Source organism: Sinohyriopsis cumingii, chromosome 13, assembly GCF_028554795.1.
Source record: "Sinohyriopsis cumingii isolate HCF-2022 chromosome 13, ASM2855479v2, whole genome shotgun sequence".
Classification (NCBI taxonomy): domain Eukaryota; kingdom Metazoa; phylum Mollusca; class Bivalvia; order Unionida; family Unionidae; genus Sinohyriopsis; species Sinohyriopsis cumingii.
Window position 1 is genome coordinate 76900922 of NC_142973.1, and position 17530 is coordinate 76918451.

Consider the following 17530-nt stretch of genomic DNA (forward strand, 5'->3'; position numbering starts at 1 on the left):
AGACCACAAATAGCATCAACAACAAAACACTTGCTTTGTTATTTTATGATCAGCATGGTTCTCTTGATAATTTCATTTTACAACTTTTGTTCTGCTTCGATTATTTTGTCACATTGGTAGGATTAAAAGTCTATCATAGCTCTTCTATTAATGATACAATCGCATTGTACAATCGTATGACAGGCAGAGTTTGTCCAGTTTCATCATCATGCACAGGTGCAATACACACATGAACTTCTAACAAACTATACTGTTTTACTGGTACAACTGACATACAATTATAGAAAATATCAGCCTCTGGAATATTTACATTTCTTGTGAGAGTGTGATCTACTTATTTAGCACCCTGTTCACTAGTGAACACACCAATTACACCAGCACCTCTTGTATCTAATGATCATCTTTGTCCCAAACAAGTGCATCCTTGATGAATTTCAGTGAACCAGGTTTGTCTCTTGCAGATAACAGAGTCGTTGTTGGCTTAAAATAAATAACAGGAAAAACAACTGGGGTGGATACAATGGTGAATGCTTCATCATCATTGTAGAAACAATCCTGGAGAGGTTTTTCATCTACTGCTGCAGTTAATATCTGAGCGTTTTCACGTGAGATGATTCCATGCTGGCCTAGAGTTGGTAGTAGTATATCAGGGTGTTCCAAATGACAATTTCTACTGACCCTTAATACAATTATATGACAGATCATATGAGTGTTTGGTAATGCCATTTTGATGTAGATATTCCTTGAGAAATGGAGCAAATTTTTTACCAATGTTAACATTTGCTGCCAGCTGGTCCAGCACTTCATCTATGGTAAGTTCCACAACTTCATCACCATGGTCCGATTCCATTCCTTATATAATGTATGAAAGTCTTGTTGAGAATTCTGCAGACCCATGTCAAAGTTTTGATGCAGGTCCATGTACAACCACAGATTGTGATATGTTCATGCAATATGGAGTGACTCTGCATAGCTAAGCTGAATTTCTTTAGAGGATTCCTGATGACCATTTAACCAGAAAGAGACCTCAGCCACTTCTGAGTATTCAGATACCATTTCACTCTGTGCCCGGTCACTGTCTTGATTTGCGAGTTGAAACACCACAAACACGTGTTTTGGTGCAATAAGGCCATGCTGAATTCTTCTTCGCCAAGTAAACTTTCCCACAAGTTGGTTGTTGTGGCATGTATGACCAATGACAATGCTGAAGTGGTTTCCATCCACATAAACAATAACAAATGTGGTTCTGTACTCAGTCAAGGGGGGTTATCATCCACAACGTTAATGTATCTGGTACAACTTTGCCAGCAGCAGCAACTGCATCACTGGAGTTTTTTTTATAAAACAAAGTGACCATGTTTAGCTCCAAACATCACCTTGTGAACATCTCTGCAAAACCAAGATGTGAATGAGGGGGGATTGTGCATGAAAATCTCAATTAAGCTCCACTGAGTAGTGATCAACACTGTACAAATTCAAGACTGAAATCGGGGCCCCGAGTGGCCGAGTGATCTAAAGCGCTCAACGTTCCGGATCACTGCCATCTCACCTCTGTCTGCGTGGGTTCAAGTCCAAAATCGGCTAGCGTGGGTATGTGGGAAAGCTTGCCAGTAGCTTCTCGTGGGTCGGTGGTTCTTACCTGGGTTTTCCAGGGTTCTTCCTCCACCATTAATACTGGCCGCCATGTATAGCCTATCTTGTGCTGAAAAATGGCGTTAAACCCTAGAACAACATAACTGAAATCAGGATTAGGAAAAGGTAAATTTTCTACAACTGCATTTCAAGGCCATCTAATTATATCGGGCCTCTGATCTGCGTGATCATCTACATAATTGACAAACATCATGGCTGGGCTGTTCTTGTGTAATCCTTGCTATATAGAGCAAGACTGAGAATTGTCATGGCCACATCTCCAGAACTGATTTAATTTCCTTTGCATTATGGAGTAAAGTGCACTGCTGAACAATGCCATGATACCGTTAACAAATTCCACTAGGATATTGGCATCATAACTGGCATTGTTATCACATACCAGTTTTCCCTCCACTTCTAAAACTGACTTGCATGGAGGGAGAACCTAGATGTGTCTTGTACTTGCAATTCTATTGTTAACTGATTGGCAGTCTCTGGCAGGTATTATGTGTATTTCATTTACATTATTTGCCAGATATTTTTTGAAAGATTTATTATTGTAATGTAACAATGAATGTTGGACTTAACCCCTATCCAAAATCAAGTTTAGTTTCTACTGCCTGAATTATTTTCTTTAATTATATTATTTTATTTTACTCCGTAATCAACTATTACATAGGTAAAACATTATTTATGTGTATCAGTTTATTATCAGGATCATTATTAATAGAAGTAAATATGTTTATCTGGGTCTGGGTCTAGGTAATTAGGATTCCCAATTTACCAGTTGTACCTGACAGTGTCAAGGTTATATATTATAATTTTAGTTAACAGACTTTCAATTTTATTTTGAAAACATTAAGAACTTTCTGGAAGGTTATTTTCCATTAGGTAAAGGTATTTTTTAGAAAATTTTAATTGCAACCTGAGGTCAAGTAGAGGACTATATAATCTTGTACTGGAAAGATTATTCATTCTTGCGATAACATCTGGCAGAATCAAGTTGAATCATTGTTGTGCAGTATATTTTCTGACTATTATTGCGAGTCTACAAAATACTTGGCACATCAATACTTTACAAGCCACCAAAGACACATCAACACTTCCACATTGGACTTAGCTTGGATTTCAACTAAAGTTAATTCAGAACTTTAAATTATTAAGATTTGTGTCTGTAATTCTAGGATTATTTTGGGATTTTTTGCAACACCATAAGTTCTTATTTTATTTTCACTTTTGTATTCTAGGGAAAAAAATTATTTGTTGAATTTTACAAAGCTTGTTGCTCTCCACTCTTTTCTTTAACTTATTTTGAGGGCATAGACTCGTAACAATGGATATGAGTAATACTCCATTCAGACAGTGGGCAAGTTCTTGTTTCCTTTGAGGGTGTACTCTTTCATATATGATATTCTGCAGATTCATATTAGTTCTGTTTGCTCAACAATCTACCCGAGTTTGTTTTGTTCCATTTCTAAGGTCACTCCCAGATTCACCAACTTGTCAATGTGTTCTAGATTTGCTTGGTGAATTCATGCATCTTTTGTGCTGTATGATGCAATGATCTCAATTTGTCTGTCACATTTTTGATATTCAATTCTTTTGGAAGATTTATGGCACTGTTTGAAATTTATATAAATTCCTTCAGTATACTTTGTGAATAAAGTTTTGTCACAACTCAAATCAACTATATATTTTCTTTCTGCTAGCAAAAATAATTGATGTACATATACCATATTATAATAATCTGCAATGAAAATCAATAGACAGCAGAGATAGCATAATTGCATACATTCATTTTCCTGGCTGACAGTATGTGTATACTGATTGCTACCATAGACTTGCCTGTTTGAGTAAATCACTATCTGCAGGACTTTGTGTCATTTTGCAATCACTGCAGAGAATTCTAGAACATTCTATATAATGGGCAGTTGGGTTTATGAGCATGGATGAGAGTTGCATTCTGGAATGCACAGCAAAATGACAGTTTTTGTATTACATCTATTTTAAAAACACCAATTCACTATTTTATTCAAGATAATAAACTTTGTACATAGGTATAATCTTCAAAAGTGCTTTCATTCAACCACATGTCATGAAAAAAGTCTTTAGTCCTCCCAATCAATGCCTTGCAAATGAAATGGAATCTTTGTTTAGCTGTTCATAATGATGCTACAGTATCTATATGAAACATTTGTCTGGATCAATGGGCTTTTACTGTATGTGTACAAGCAGACATGAGTAATGTTTGAGACTTTAATAATAACAGGACTCATACAGGTTTATGTGAAAAAAATTAAATGACAATTCAAGGACAGAAACCAGATTCTCAAGGAGTAAGAAAGAATCAAGAAATAAGTTAGAATGCCTCTAAAATATGTTAAGAATAAGATGAAATAAATACTGCAAAGCAAGCTGCGTTTGCCATTAGCAATTCCGTGGAAATACAAATAAAAAAATATACAAGTATTGCAATCCAAACTGATATGGTTTATAACCAACACTGAAACACATATAAAAGCAAAACAAACATAAAACAAAGGAAGAGCAGAAATATGTGCTATACCAAAGGTGGCAAAATATGCAGACTTCAGTTCTCCACATGCATACTGCTCAGCAATGGCACTGTCAGGAAACATAATCTTAAAAATTTCTGAAATGTCTTCAAAGGATTGAAAACTGAAATGGCTTGTGATAAGTTTCAGAGTCCAAAAAATTTCTGCCTTAAGAACATCTGATGCATTTTTTCGAACATACTCAGATTGGTCAAATTCAGGCCAATGTGAGTTGGGGGTCCACATTTTGGAACAGCATCAGTACCAAGCCTTCCCATAATGGATTCTGGATGTGTCCAATAGTCTCTAATTGCAACAGCATGACAATTTGATTTTATTAACGCCAAATGATTACAGTGAAACCTGTCTTGAGAGACCACTGCTATGAGAGACCACCTGTTTTGAGAGACCAGATTTTCCATGCACAGATTCATTGATTATTTAGTGTTATGACCTGTTATGAGAGACCACCTGTCTTGAAAGACCAGTATTTATTGGCAGAAGGGGTGGTCTTTCAAGACAGGTTCTACTGTACTTCCATTTGCACAGCTGGTCAGTGCAGACTCTCCCACTGCCAAACTATCAATGGCCTTTTTACATGGAAAGCAGTATGCTTTGTTAATCCTTTTTTCAGTTTTTGAAAGCCAATCTCAATATTCCTTCCATTCAAGCCATGTTTCATTGAAGCAACAAAAGCCCTGTTTATAGTGACGCTCATGATTTATCAATCACTTTGTCTTACTTGTTGACCTTCTCTAAACAGCTATGTAAATGGTCAGAGGGTACACCCCTCATGAAGTAAATAACAAGGTACTCCCTGAATGCACATTCCACAGGATGTTGGATAAAGGAAGCTACTTGCATACAATTAGTAGGTGACACATTCACTCACTGTCCACTACAAACTTTAAAAGCCAATAACAACAATACAACAATACAAATACATAAACATATGGATCAGATATTTTACTTTGTTCCCATTTTCCCAAAATTCAAGTATATTCAAGGACACAGTTCACATCTGGTCAAAATGCAAGAATATTCAAGGATATGAAAAGTGATTTCAAAATCCAAGGATATTCAAGGTGCATACAAACCCTGTAATAATGGCAAGATTCACTCACCTGCTTTGTAACCCGAGGTGAAGTTCTTTTCATTCGAGATATTTCATCCAGGACCCTGAAAATATTGGGTAATGAGAGTTTTAACTGACTGTACATGAATCAAGTAAGCATTGTCCACTAAAGTTGATTATCTCTGGCTCCAGAAACATTTTTATTTTATCTCCTGCTTAAATTGCAGAAAAAAAAAGACCAAAATATAGGCGACAATGAAAAAGAATGAAGAAAAATACAGAATGAGCTGATGGCTACTGAAGTAAAAATTATGAATTTGGACACCAATTGTGAGCAACAACAGAAACTGCACTATGATCTGTGTGCATTAGCAAGTTCTCTGATCCAGTGGTATGACATACATATCAGAGGCAGGTAATTCCTGTGCTAAAGTTTGTGTGGGTTGTACTTTTAAACATAAATGATGCTATATTGATTTATAGTAACAATGAATATGGAAAACAAAAAAATAAGTTCAAACAAAAACTTCAATATCTGACTTTGAAACCCTTAAAAGAACTACCTATCATGATTCTAACTTGATTCAGCTTGTGTGAAAAACATATATCAATGAAATTTCATGGTATGGACACTTACACAAAAAAAAGTACTATGAACATCACATTATATGCCTACCACCTATGTTTAACAGCTTCATATGTTGGCACAATGATATTACTGTTGACTAGAAATTACTGACCAATGGGTCTGAATGACTATGACCCTGAACTAAACTTAATGTGCAAACTCCATTATATTCTTAACATTCTTTACAATGACCATGACCTCTAACTTTCCAACCCCAAATCAACAAGTTTTTTATAATCTATCTGTAAGCCATCCAAAGAAACACACAACAAAATTTTGGTCAAGAAATGTCTTCATGAACAAAACTAATTCTGCAAACTCCTTTATTCTTTGAGTTGCAATGGCCCTGACCTTTGACTGTTTGACTCCAAAATCAGCAGACCTTTTGATAACTTATGTGGAAGCCCCAACAAACTCTGGTCTGGGTATGTTGTCTAGAACTAAAACTATGATGCAAAAATATATTTTTCTTCCTTCAGTTACATTAACCCCAAAATCAATAAGCTTCTTAATTTATTGAACTTGTTAAGTCATCCACAAACTCTTGTGAAGGTGCATAGTCGATAAACATAATTTTTTGTGCATAAACTATTTCTCCTCTTGTAGGCAGTGACCTTGACCTTTTACCTTTCAACACAGATATAAATAGACTTCTGCCTTACCAATCACAAGTACAGTAGTCCCCCTCTTGAACGGCCCCCCTGACCAGCGGCCACCCGCTCCTTACGGCCAGAATCCGTTGGCACCGACTAGTTTGTGTTCAAAAGTACCCCTCGCGAAAGGCCACCCGGCTAACGCGACCAGCGGCCAGCATATTAGTGCAACATCGTAAAATTTACCCCTCACAAGCGGCCGCATTTTATTTGAATACGTATCCAGAACCAGTATTGTATTCATAACGTGTGTTAAGGGAAACCACAACTATATCTTTCACTACAAAATCATCCATTAGAAAATGTTAAACATGAAAAGCTTGTATGTGTGAACGTAGATAATTTATTATGGAATGACCACATTGATAAGCTTTGTATAATAAAGCATTATTAGTATTATTATTATTATTATAGTGCACAAATGCTATATCCATGTGCTATATGTACAATTCACTATGTGGCAATGTTAAAAACTAATTTTCCTTACAGCGGGGACAGTACCAATTTCCTCTTGGTTTTCGGCGCACATTTACACAAGCATAATGGAACCACTGGAATGCACAGTCATCGTTGTCACATTTTATCATTTTTCCATATTCCTGCTGATCACATATGCAATATGTGGCCACATTATCATTGTCAACAGCATCAATAACACCATTTTCAAGTTCCCGAGTCACAATTTCTGGTAGAACAAACGACATAAAAAACTCTCTGCATGCCATCACCAACTTCTGGCTGAATGCAGAGTCATACTTTACTCCAGTGATGCAAAGTTCCTTGCTGGTAAACACAACAAAGTCACAATATTGTACTTCATGGATATGCATCTGGAGTTGCACTTGTGTGAAATACCTATGTGTTGTTTTGAGTGTCAAGTCCTCTGTCAAGCAAAACGCTTTATCACTTTGTGCAGCATCTGCCACTGATGACTCCCTGTGTTTGTAGGGGCACTTAATTTCAATGACCCCCTTTCCGCAACATTTACACTTGGTAAGGCCATCGCTTGAGACACCCAAAAATGAGTTCTCTTTGCTAATCAGGAACCCTGTCAATCGGGCCTCAAACTCTGTATGCTGACCTCTCATGGTACTAATGAACAAATTCCTTGCCTTTTCTTCATTACTTATTCCCCATTTTACAGCTGGCTTTCTGCTAAGGTCAAATGTAGAATAACCCATTATATTTTTAACTAGGGTGTCCGGCAAAGTGTCTGCTCTTCTAACTAGGACATCGTGGGCTTTTGTTCCAGTAATCCGACCTTGCCTGTGTCTATACCACAGTGGGCACACTGACTGTGATCTCGTCATTTCTTCCAAATTTAAGACTTGCTCTTTTGAGCAGGAGTAATTATTCCAAGTCTTGTCAAACATCGGCTGTTTATCCTCTGCTGGAAGGCCTGCAAATGTCTCATCAGTAAGTGAAGCTAAAAGTGGTGGAAATGCTTGCTTCGTCTCCACTGCAGATTCAGTGTCCAGCTCTCCATCTAGAGGTGGGATACAGGAAAAAAAAGCAGCATCTGGACATGCAGCCTTTAGTGATTTTAATGTATCTATTGACGGCAGCTGGTTATTTCCACTTGGTATAATGGAGTCCACTGGTTTAATCTGATAACCAATCAAACTCTGGAACTCATCAACTGTCATGGGTTCCATCTAAAACTGAGAAAAGACTAACAATATTCTCTTAAAGTAGCAGCGCAGATTAAAAAGTGTTAAAAAGGTATCCAATACAATTCCTCCCTATTCTTAACAAAAATGAATCGGTTAAGTAACATAGACATACTTTGACTTAATACAATTAATTTTTTTTTGGTAAAAAAAATATCTATTAGCTGGCACTTTGCTGGAAACAGTTGAACTTTAATATTTACCTCATCACGAAAACTTTTGTTCCACTTGCACGCTTGACTAGTGGATGATGTCTGTGTCATGCCAAGTCGAACTCCAATTTCCACCTTGATACGTCTGGTTTCCTTTCATGTATTAAAACAAATACCTATATACTATAGTTCTCCTATGGATAAAAATATATTGTTTTATAAGCTTACCTGTAAGCATCAAGGGATTTAAAAGACTTCATCTTCTCAGCGGAGTAAATTGATGGTGTGTCAAACTTTTGGCTTCTCTCACCTAGTTTCAAGAAATGTATAAAAACAATAGGGTACCAGACTGCGACTAACAAATCACGTGACAAGATCACTTCCTTTAAAAACACACGGCAATTTGTTTAGATGAATACAAAATTGTTTTATCAGTATTATAGTTGGCAACATGAATAACTTAATGCAAAAAGATCAACATGTCATCGAGGAAAATAAAGAACTCTCAGTTTAGAGGAGAACGTGAAAGTATTTCAACTGACGGGAGTTGGGGGGGGGGGTGGGCGTCGAGGATCCTTGCAGAAAACTAACGTCGGGAAGACTCAGATAAACAATATCGTGAAAGATAATGAAACAATTCTGCAGAAGTGGAAAGGTGAAAGGGACGGAGAAAGGAAGATTGTTTGAGCCAGGAGACGTTTGTATCCTGATTTGAAAGACAAGAAAAAGCAAAAAAATTGTCAGTTGAACTGGGATATGACGACTTTACCGCAAGTAACGGATGGTTGCACAGATTTCAAGTGCGACACAATATGAAGTGTTCTGTCATTAGCGGCGAATCGGCTGATGTTAATAATGAAGTTGTCGAAGATTGGAACAATAGACTAAACTATATATGCAGAGGATATGACAGCAAGGATATTTTTAATGTGATGAGACTGGTTTGTTTTTTAGACTGTTTCCAACAAAGTGACGTGATGTGAACTGTAACATAATTAAAAAGACAGTTTTAAAACTCTATCAATGGTTATTCATAGCATTCTTTTGCAAATGATGACAAAGTTTGTTTTACATTTATTTCACATCATGCATGTGATTTTTTAATTAAAATATTAAATATTTAAAATTAATTGTACTTGTGACTTTTTTCATATGTATTTACTATTCGCATTTGTCATCCCCCTCTAGAAAGGCCACCCGCATTATAAGGCCACTTCCCTGCTGCATTAGGGGTGGCCTTATAAGAGGGGGACTACTGTAATCCACTTTTTTGTAAATTGTTTTCTCCAAAAGTATCAACCCAGTGACATTAACATTAGGAAATTACTCTCTGCTACCTTCAAATCCAGCCCTCCCTGAAAGACCAAAACCATCTTTTGGTTAATATAGCTTATCGAATAAGGGAAGTAGCTCTTATACATTAATTCCCCTTGTTCCAGCTAGGTGGCCACCCATATCCCAGATGATTACTAGCCCATTTTATCCTGAATACAACTACTGTCAGAATACCTCATTCTATCCTGAATATGCCTGTGGTCATAGTATCCATTTTATCCTGAATATGACTACAGTCGTACTCTACAAAGTATGTGTGTAGTGTCTCTAGAAACATGTCTTATACATCACAAATATTTGTGTACTTCTTCACCAACACAGGAAATGGTTAAAGCATGTATACGGAGTAAAAATTTTAAAAAAACATGGTTGGAAAAGAAATTGTTGGCTTGAAAATCTATCAATAAAATGATCGACGACAACTCAGATGTAAACATGGATGTTGATAGTGAGGGTAGAGACAATGAAGGTGATGATTTGGATGATTCTGATGATAATATTGACTTGAATGATGGGTTAGAATTGAATCAAGTTGATGAAAGAGATGATGCATGGCTTCATGCACTTTCTGACAGTGATTCGGAGAATGAAGCTGACTTGGGGGGCAAACAAGAGGATTGGGTCCAGGATGATTTTTCATCTCGGTTACAGCCATGATTTAAATTGATAGAAGGGGCAACTGTTCAACACCCAGAAGAAGCCAATGCACAATATTACTTTGAGTTACTTTGGGATGATTTAATCTGGAAAAAACTTGTTCATGAAACAAACCATTATGCTGAACAGGAGTGTAGAAAAAAATCCCCCCAACCAAAGTCACCAAGATGGATGCCAGTTGATGTTCCAATAATGAAGGCCTTTATAGGCTTATGTTTTGCCATGGGAATAATTCATCTTCCATCAAGACATAATTATTGGTGACAAAATAGGTATATATTTGTCACATCCTTCAATAAAATCATGTCTCGTGACAGATTTGATCTGATCTGGAGGTACTTGCATCTCCATGACAAGCTGCAGAGCCACAGCCTGAGGGAAGACCAGATAAATTAAAGAAAATTAGATGGTACCTGGAATATTTAGAACTGAGATTTTCATCAAATTTCATACCCTAAACAGATGCAACTACTGATGAAAACATGATAAAATTCAAAGGAAGACTCTCTTTTAGACAGCATCTCCCAGCAAAGCCAACAAAAGGGGGGATGAAACTGGAATATGGCCGACAGCTCAACTGGATACATTCACAGATTCCAGGTATACACAGGCAAAGATGATGGGCAAGAAAAGGGTCTGGCTTACAGAGTGGTAATGGATCTGTGCTCACACATGTTTGGAAAATATCTGAGTCTATTTTTACACAAGCACAGATTTATTCAGAGACTTGCCGACTAGAAGGGTGATGGCCCATGGAATGGTCCATAACAACAGGAAGGGGTTGCCAAAAGAGTTGCTGCCAAAACAGCTGAAACTGAAGAAACATGAATACAAAGTTGCACAGAAGGATGAACTTAACATTTTGTGTTTTGCAAGATACAAAAGCTGTTTGTGTCAAATTTTCATGACCCATCATCATGTGACTTTGTAAAACAGATGTTCTGGTATGGCTGTTCAGCAACAGGTTGAATTGAAGTTCCCAAAATGCTATTGGATTACCAGCAAAACATGAAGGGAGTAGATCTCTGTGACCAGATGGTTGGGTACTATCTTCTTCATCACCGGTTAAATAAATGGTGACGTCAAATTTTCTTTTACATAATGGAAGCTTCAGCATGCAGTGTGTATGTGATTGCACTGGACACAAATCCAGAGAAAGTCAAAAGTATGTGGCCAACATTTCAGAGCTATCTGGACACTAGAGCTGGAAAGGCTACAACACTTATTCCAGAGCCTACCAGAGGAACAGTGCAACATACCATTGAAAAAATGTTTGACAGAGAAAAAAAACCTGTCATGAATGTTCACTGGCTGCTCAACTTGGAGAAAGAGGGGTGAAAAAATTTGGTTGCAGGGAATGCATTGTCCCTGTTCATACTGAATGCCTGGGAAAACACATTACTATGTGTATAAATGCTTAAAAGCTGATGTTTAGACAACAAATGATGCAGAATTGGCAGTTTTAAAAACGAAGTACGTTTTTGCTAATGATAATATTGACTTAAATGATTGGTAAGAATTGAATCAAGGTAATGAAAGAGATGATGCATGGCTTCATGCATTTTTCAATAGTGATTCAGAGAATGAAGCTGACTTTGAGGGCTTTCAAGAGGATTGGGTCCGGGATGATTTATCACCTCGGCAATGTGATGTGGACAATTTTATTCACCATTAAAGTAATATTGTTATTACTGACATAGTGATGATGTGGACTTCAAAATTTGGACAAAAATTGTACTGATTAACTACCTTTATCTTACTGAAAGATTTCTAGCATTTATTTGTGACAAGTTTTCATGAGAAACTGCATGCTGAAGTACATTTTCTAGAATGTGAAGTAAACAAATTGTTCCAGGTGTTTTGTTGTCCAATTTTAGTGAAATTATTATAACTTTTGAACTTCAAATTTTGACCAAAATACTAGAAATAGAAATATCTTTATTTTATTCACATAATTAAAGGAGCATTTCATTCATCTTCATGAACAAAAAATTCACTTGAATCATCACAAACATCATGGTAAGTTTTTTAATGGATTTTTTCTTCTTACAAGTCATATTTCAAATTACGGTTGTGAGCATGTAGATTGATAAATGATAACAAAACATACATCACTCTGCTGCTAATTTTATTACCTTTTCAGAGAAGTATAGTTTTATAAACTTTAAAAAAGAAATAACAATGTTACAATATTTTTAGTAAACATGGTGTTGCTGTTGCTGTAGGGTTTAATGCCATTTTTCAGCACACGATAGGCTATACATGGCCGCCAGTATTAATGGTGGAGGAAGAAGCCGGGAAAACCCCGGAAAGAACAACCGACCCACGAGAAGCTACTGGCAAGCTTTCTCACATACCCACATTTGCCGATTACGAGAATCAAACACACGCAGATGGAGGTGAGATGGCAGTGATCCATAGAGAGCACTTTAGACCACTCAGCCACTCAGGGCCCCAGTAAACATGGTGAAGGTCATCACAATTTCTGCTGCTGCTGTATGATGCTCCGTTTTACAACAATGTATTTAGAATTGCTTCTCAGGAATCAGGCTAAAAGTTGAAATTGGTAAACATGATAAAGTGGATGACTGAAACCTATAACAGGGTTCTCATACTTGCAGGGAATGGAGGGAGGGTAATGTGAAAAATATAGAGAATGAAACAATTTTTTTTTTCCTTTTCTCTCAAATACATCACCTGAACACGTTAAAAGTAATGCTTGAGCATTCAACCTCACCCATGTTACCCTGTAGGAGCATGACAAGAATTCTGCTGAAAAGATTAATGTCCAGTGTGAAGTTAGCAAAACTAAAGATTATGCTTTTTATACACATGCAAAGGTGATCCCTGTGGTGTCCAGCACCTGGTTATTGAATACATGCAAATGATTCTCAGCGCAACACAATACAATTACACCTTTGAAAAATCAAATGTTACCAATTAGTATTACATGGACAATAATGACCAGTCAAAAAAATGCATAAAAATGAATAAATCTCACCAGGAAAAACAAATGTTATATACACCAGATTTTCTATACCAATCAAAATAAACATCCTCTGATCAAAACTGAATATAAATTGCAAGGGATTCTTCAGAGACATCATCCAAAGCTGCAAGCAAAACTTTCGACCAGTAAATATCCAAGGCATTGATGGCCACCTAGCATGGGGAGTTAATCTAAAGGTCAAACTTTTGACCCCAAAATGTATAGGGTTCTTCCTTACCCCAAGTGCAAGTCATTCATTGGTAGCTGTGAATGGTAGAGAATTAGAGTTATTGTACAGAAACCAATTTTCTTCTTTCAGTCACGATGACACTGACCTTTGAACATGAACTCATCAAGGTTCTTCTTTTCACCAAAGTGAAACCCAACCACAAAGTTTGGTCTCTGTAGATGTAGGACTAGAGTTGTTGAGTAAAAATTGTTTGACTTCTGTCAGAGTGACAATAATCTCTTGTTGTTGTTGTTATTGTGGGGTTTAACACCATTTTTCAGCACTCAATAGGCTATTCATGGCGGCCAGTATTAATAGTGGAGGAAGAACCCGGGAAGAACCACTGACCCATGAGAAGCTACTGGCAAGCTTTCTCAAATACCCACACTGGCCAGTTCCTAGACTCGAACCCACGCAGACAAGGTGAGATGGCAGTGATCTGTAACAAAAAGCACTTCAGACCACACGGCCACTCGGGGCCCCCCTTGGTCTTTTGAATAAAAGATATAAAACATATACATTTCCAGTTTCAAGTTGATAAATCCCTAATCTATGGGATACAAAATGTGATGTATAAGCCTACCTTTTTGTAAACAATATATTACATACCTAATTTTTGCCTAAGACTGTACATTATACAGCAAAACTTATCTTCAAAAACCACCCCTTCTGCCAAAAAATAACGGTCTCTCAAGACAGGTCACAAAATTATATAAACAATAAATCTGTTCAAGGAGAACCTGTTCTGTCAAGACAGGTACTCTTATTGTGTCCAAGGCTTTAAAGTTTTGAAGTGAGCAACATTTGGTCATATCTTAACATCTGAAGTTCAATCAGTCTTTCAGTTGTGTTATGTTTTGATTTGAAATGATTTATTCTAATTATTCTTTGGAATTACAAATGGACCACTCTGCTGGCCTAGTGGTTAGAGAATCTGCCTCAGATGTGGGAGGTCATGGGTTCAATCCCCGGCCGAGTCATACCAAAGACTTTTTAAAATGGTACTAACAGCTGCCTTGCTAGGTGCTTAGCATTAAGAGGTTAATGTCAGGACTAGTCAGTCTGGTGTCAGGATAATGTGACTGGGTGGGACATCATGCTACATGTCTGCAGCATGATGCCCCAAGACTATACATCACTATAAACTGCCACACTGCTGACACTGTAATGATATGACTGAATCTTTTTTTAACATTAAACCCTAGCGATGAGTTAACATGGCAGGAGGTAGTAGGCTACTGCCAAGCTCTGTAGCGTCATGGTCATGTATGATACTCTCAAGTGGTTGGTATTATAGAAAGGTAGACAGATGTTGAACTACAATGATACCAAATAATCTGGAATTTCTAATTGCATGACAAAATACAGAGGGAAAAACCTCAATTTCTGAAATTGATTTTTTTTCTATCCAAAACCGGCTCATGGTTCAGATTTTAGACTTTTTGGTCTCAGATCTAAGGCAAACCAGTATGAACTGCTAACAGACAGATGAACCTTTGCAAAAAGTAGGATAAGATGGGCATTTGGAATAAAGAGTGGTCTCAATACAAAAATAATGGGTCTGCTTAGCAAAAAAACAATATATATAAAAAATCAAACATTTACCCTTCCGCTCATGTGCGAGCCAAATAGCCAATGAAAAATGATGTCTTTAACACAACTAAGCAGTATGTTATTGAAAGATCACCTGGGATTTTGGTGTTTTCAGATGCATTTCGAAAAGCTTTCAAAATGTGTTTCCTGTTCAAATTTCTGGCGAAAACAACAAAAACCTCCATGGGTTAATGTGTTAAAGCTGTGTTAAAAATCCAAATCGTGCACACACACACTGGAATTACAAAGTACTCATTAATACTTTCAGACTAAATCACTATTTTGGGATTATTGTGAATTCATTTAGAGACATTTCACATTATATCACTGTGATACATCAAGACTGTTTACACATCAACATTATCCCAGCCAGGCTATTGATGCATCAGCACATTCAAGATAGAAATTCATTCAGAACACAACTGGAATTCTTTCCAAGCACTCTGTACTTGTGTCAGAACTTTTACGACTCTTTGGGATTTAATTCACAATACTTAAGTTCCTTTTAAAATGTTTTACTTTTTCTAGGGAAATAAATTATTTGTTGAATTTTACTAAACATGTTGGTTTTTTGCTCTTTTCTGTTACTGAAATGGAAAATGCAACATCCACAATTTTTTAAAACTTATTCACATCCCCCATGTCCACCTCACACCTGCTCACCCCATAAGTACCTCTTTCTACATTGGGTCAAGCAATATAAAAGATTGTGCATATTTAGACACAACCCCATCCAAAGTCTCAAGCATTGATTGTACAAGGAGTTTTACTATTCCATGCAAATATGGACAAAACCCCATCCAAAGTTTCTATCATTAATTGTACAAGGAGTTTCACTTCACTATGCATATACAGACACAACACCATCCAAACTCTCAATCATTAACTGTACAAGGAGTATACTACACTAAGCATAAACAAACACAACCCCATCCAAGTCTCTATCATTAATTGTACAAGGAGTTTCACTACACTATGCATATACAAACACAACCCCATCCAAGTCTCTATCGTTAATTGTACAAGAGGTGTTTCACTACACTATGTATATACAGACAAAACACCATCCAAAGTCTCAATCATTAATTGTACAAAGAGTTAAACTACACTATGCATATACAGACACAACACCATCCAAAGTCTCAATCATTAATTGTACAAGGAGTTAAACTACACTATGCATATACAGACACAACACCATCCAAAGTCTCAATCATTAATTGTACAAGGAGTTAAACTACACTATGCACATACAGACACAACACCATCCAAAGTCTCAAACATTAATTGTACAAGGAGTTAAACTACACTATGCATATACAGACACAATCCCATCCAAAATCTCAATCATTAATTGTACTATATGCATACAAACACAATAAAATAATCTGCATACTTTTGTTTAAACCCACACAAAATTGCATCAATGAAAATGGCATCTCACCTCAGCCTGAAAATATCTTAACACTGATGCCAATATCATCACCACCAGAAAAATTATAGTCAAATCCAAACATTTTGCTACTGCAGGTGAGAAAAAAAATATGGTCATAATTACCATTAATTAAACGAGGTGGGTATTAGCAACATGAATTTCAAAATACCTGTTGTGGCAGCCATTTGGATATACAAAACTGGCACTTCATTTTGGACCAAGTAGGTCTCATAAGAAGTCTACTGTCGAAAACCCCATGTTGATATAGCCATCCATTTGGAAATAGAGATAATAATCTTGAGGGTTAGTCATTTTCATTTAAGACCAACCAGATACTATAAATAAGATTTTTAAGATTGTTACATAAATTAGATTGAATTTATATTTGATTTAAGTTGTGTCTGATTTGATTTGATTGTTTGTGGGTTTTGGAGTCTTTTTATTTTATTTAGATGTCCATGTAATGAAATTTTGTTTACTATTAATTTGATATTTTCCAGAAAATTCAGTTTGATCTGAGTTTTCCTTAGATACCTAATAACAGAAACACTGTTTCTATTTTTGACATAGTTCCTGGCCTTGATTGAGGGTCAAGTAAACAATTTTTTCTAGGAGTAAAATGATTGGTTCTTATCAAGGACATACAGGAGCTATTTGACTTTTACATGTAAACATAATCACATTATTATCTATTTTGCAATTAGGCATTTCTGAAATTGCAAAATACTTAGTATTAATAGTAATGTTTAGAGAGAGAGAGATCTCAGAGTCCAGGGCTTTTAAACACTTGATGTCAAGTTGTTTTCTTCTGCTGTGACCATTACTGAATGATTGAAATTTTAGAGTTTTTGAGCTATATGTTAATTCTTCTTCTGATTACTTGGACTCTAAAAGATTAATTCGTTTTCTCTGGAAATAATATTGTAT

At 36.4% G+C, this 17530-nt stretch overlaps 2 protein-coding genes across 4 annotated transcripts in view; both read right to left on the minus strand.

Moving 5' to 3' along the window:
• Positions 1 to 17530, minus strand: part of LOC149785851 (putative ATP-dependent RNA helicase TDRD12) — a 313410-nt gene that overhangs the window by 241901 nt on the left and 53979 nt on the right. The window contains exons 1-2 of one of the 3 annotated variants that reach the window (XM_089979813.1): positions 8594 to 8667; positions 5312 to 5366 (exon numbers count right to left, since the gene is read on the minus strand). In XM_089979813.1, the coding sequence (XP_089835939.1) occupies positions 5312 to 5366; positions 8594 to 8625 (87 nt within the window). In that variant the 5' untranslated portion in view covers positions 8626 to 8667. Of the gene's footprint in view, positions 1 to 5284; positions 5367 to 8593; positions 8668 to 17530 lie in introns of those variants that run through there. The other 2 variants (XM_089979812.1, XM_089979811.1) reach the window with 2 other exon arrangements.
• LOC149785852 (uncharacterized) lies at positions 6833 to 8499 on the minus strand. The gene is made up of 2 exons (XM_089931249.1): positions 8417 to 8499; positions 6833 to 8198 (listed from the first exon to the last, which is right to left on the minus strand). Exons 1-2 carry the CDS (start codon positions 8474 to 8476, stop codon positions 7017 to 7019), a joined length of 1242 nt encoding a protein of 413 aa, XP_089787375.1. The 5' UTR covers positions 8477 to 8499; the 3' UTR covers positions 6833 to 7016.

Excerpts from the sequence above, each read along its gene's own strand:
- LOC149785852 (XM_089931249.1), bottom strand. The coding sequence starts at position 8,476 with ATGACACAGACATCATCCACTAGTCAAGCGTGCAAGTGGAACAAAAGT. Across the intron at positions 8,199-8,416 it reads ACAAAAGTTTTCGTGATGAG|ATGGAACCCATGACAGTTGA; the intron begins GTAAATATTAAA and ends TCTCAGTTTTAG.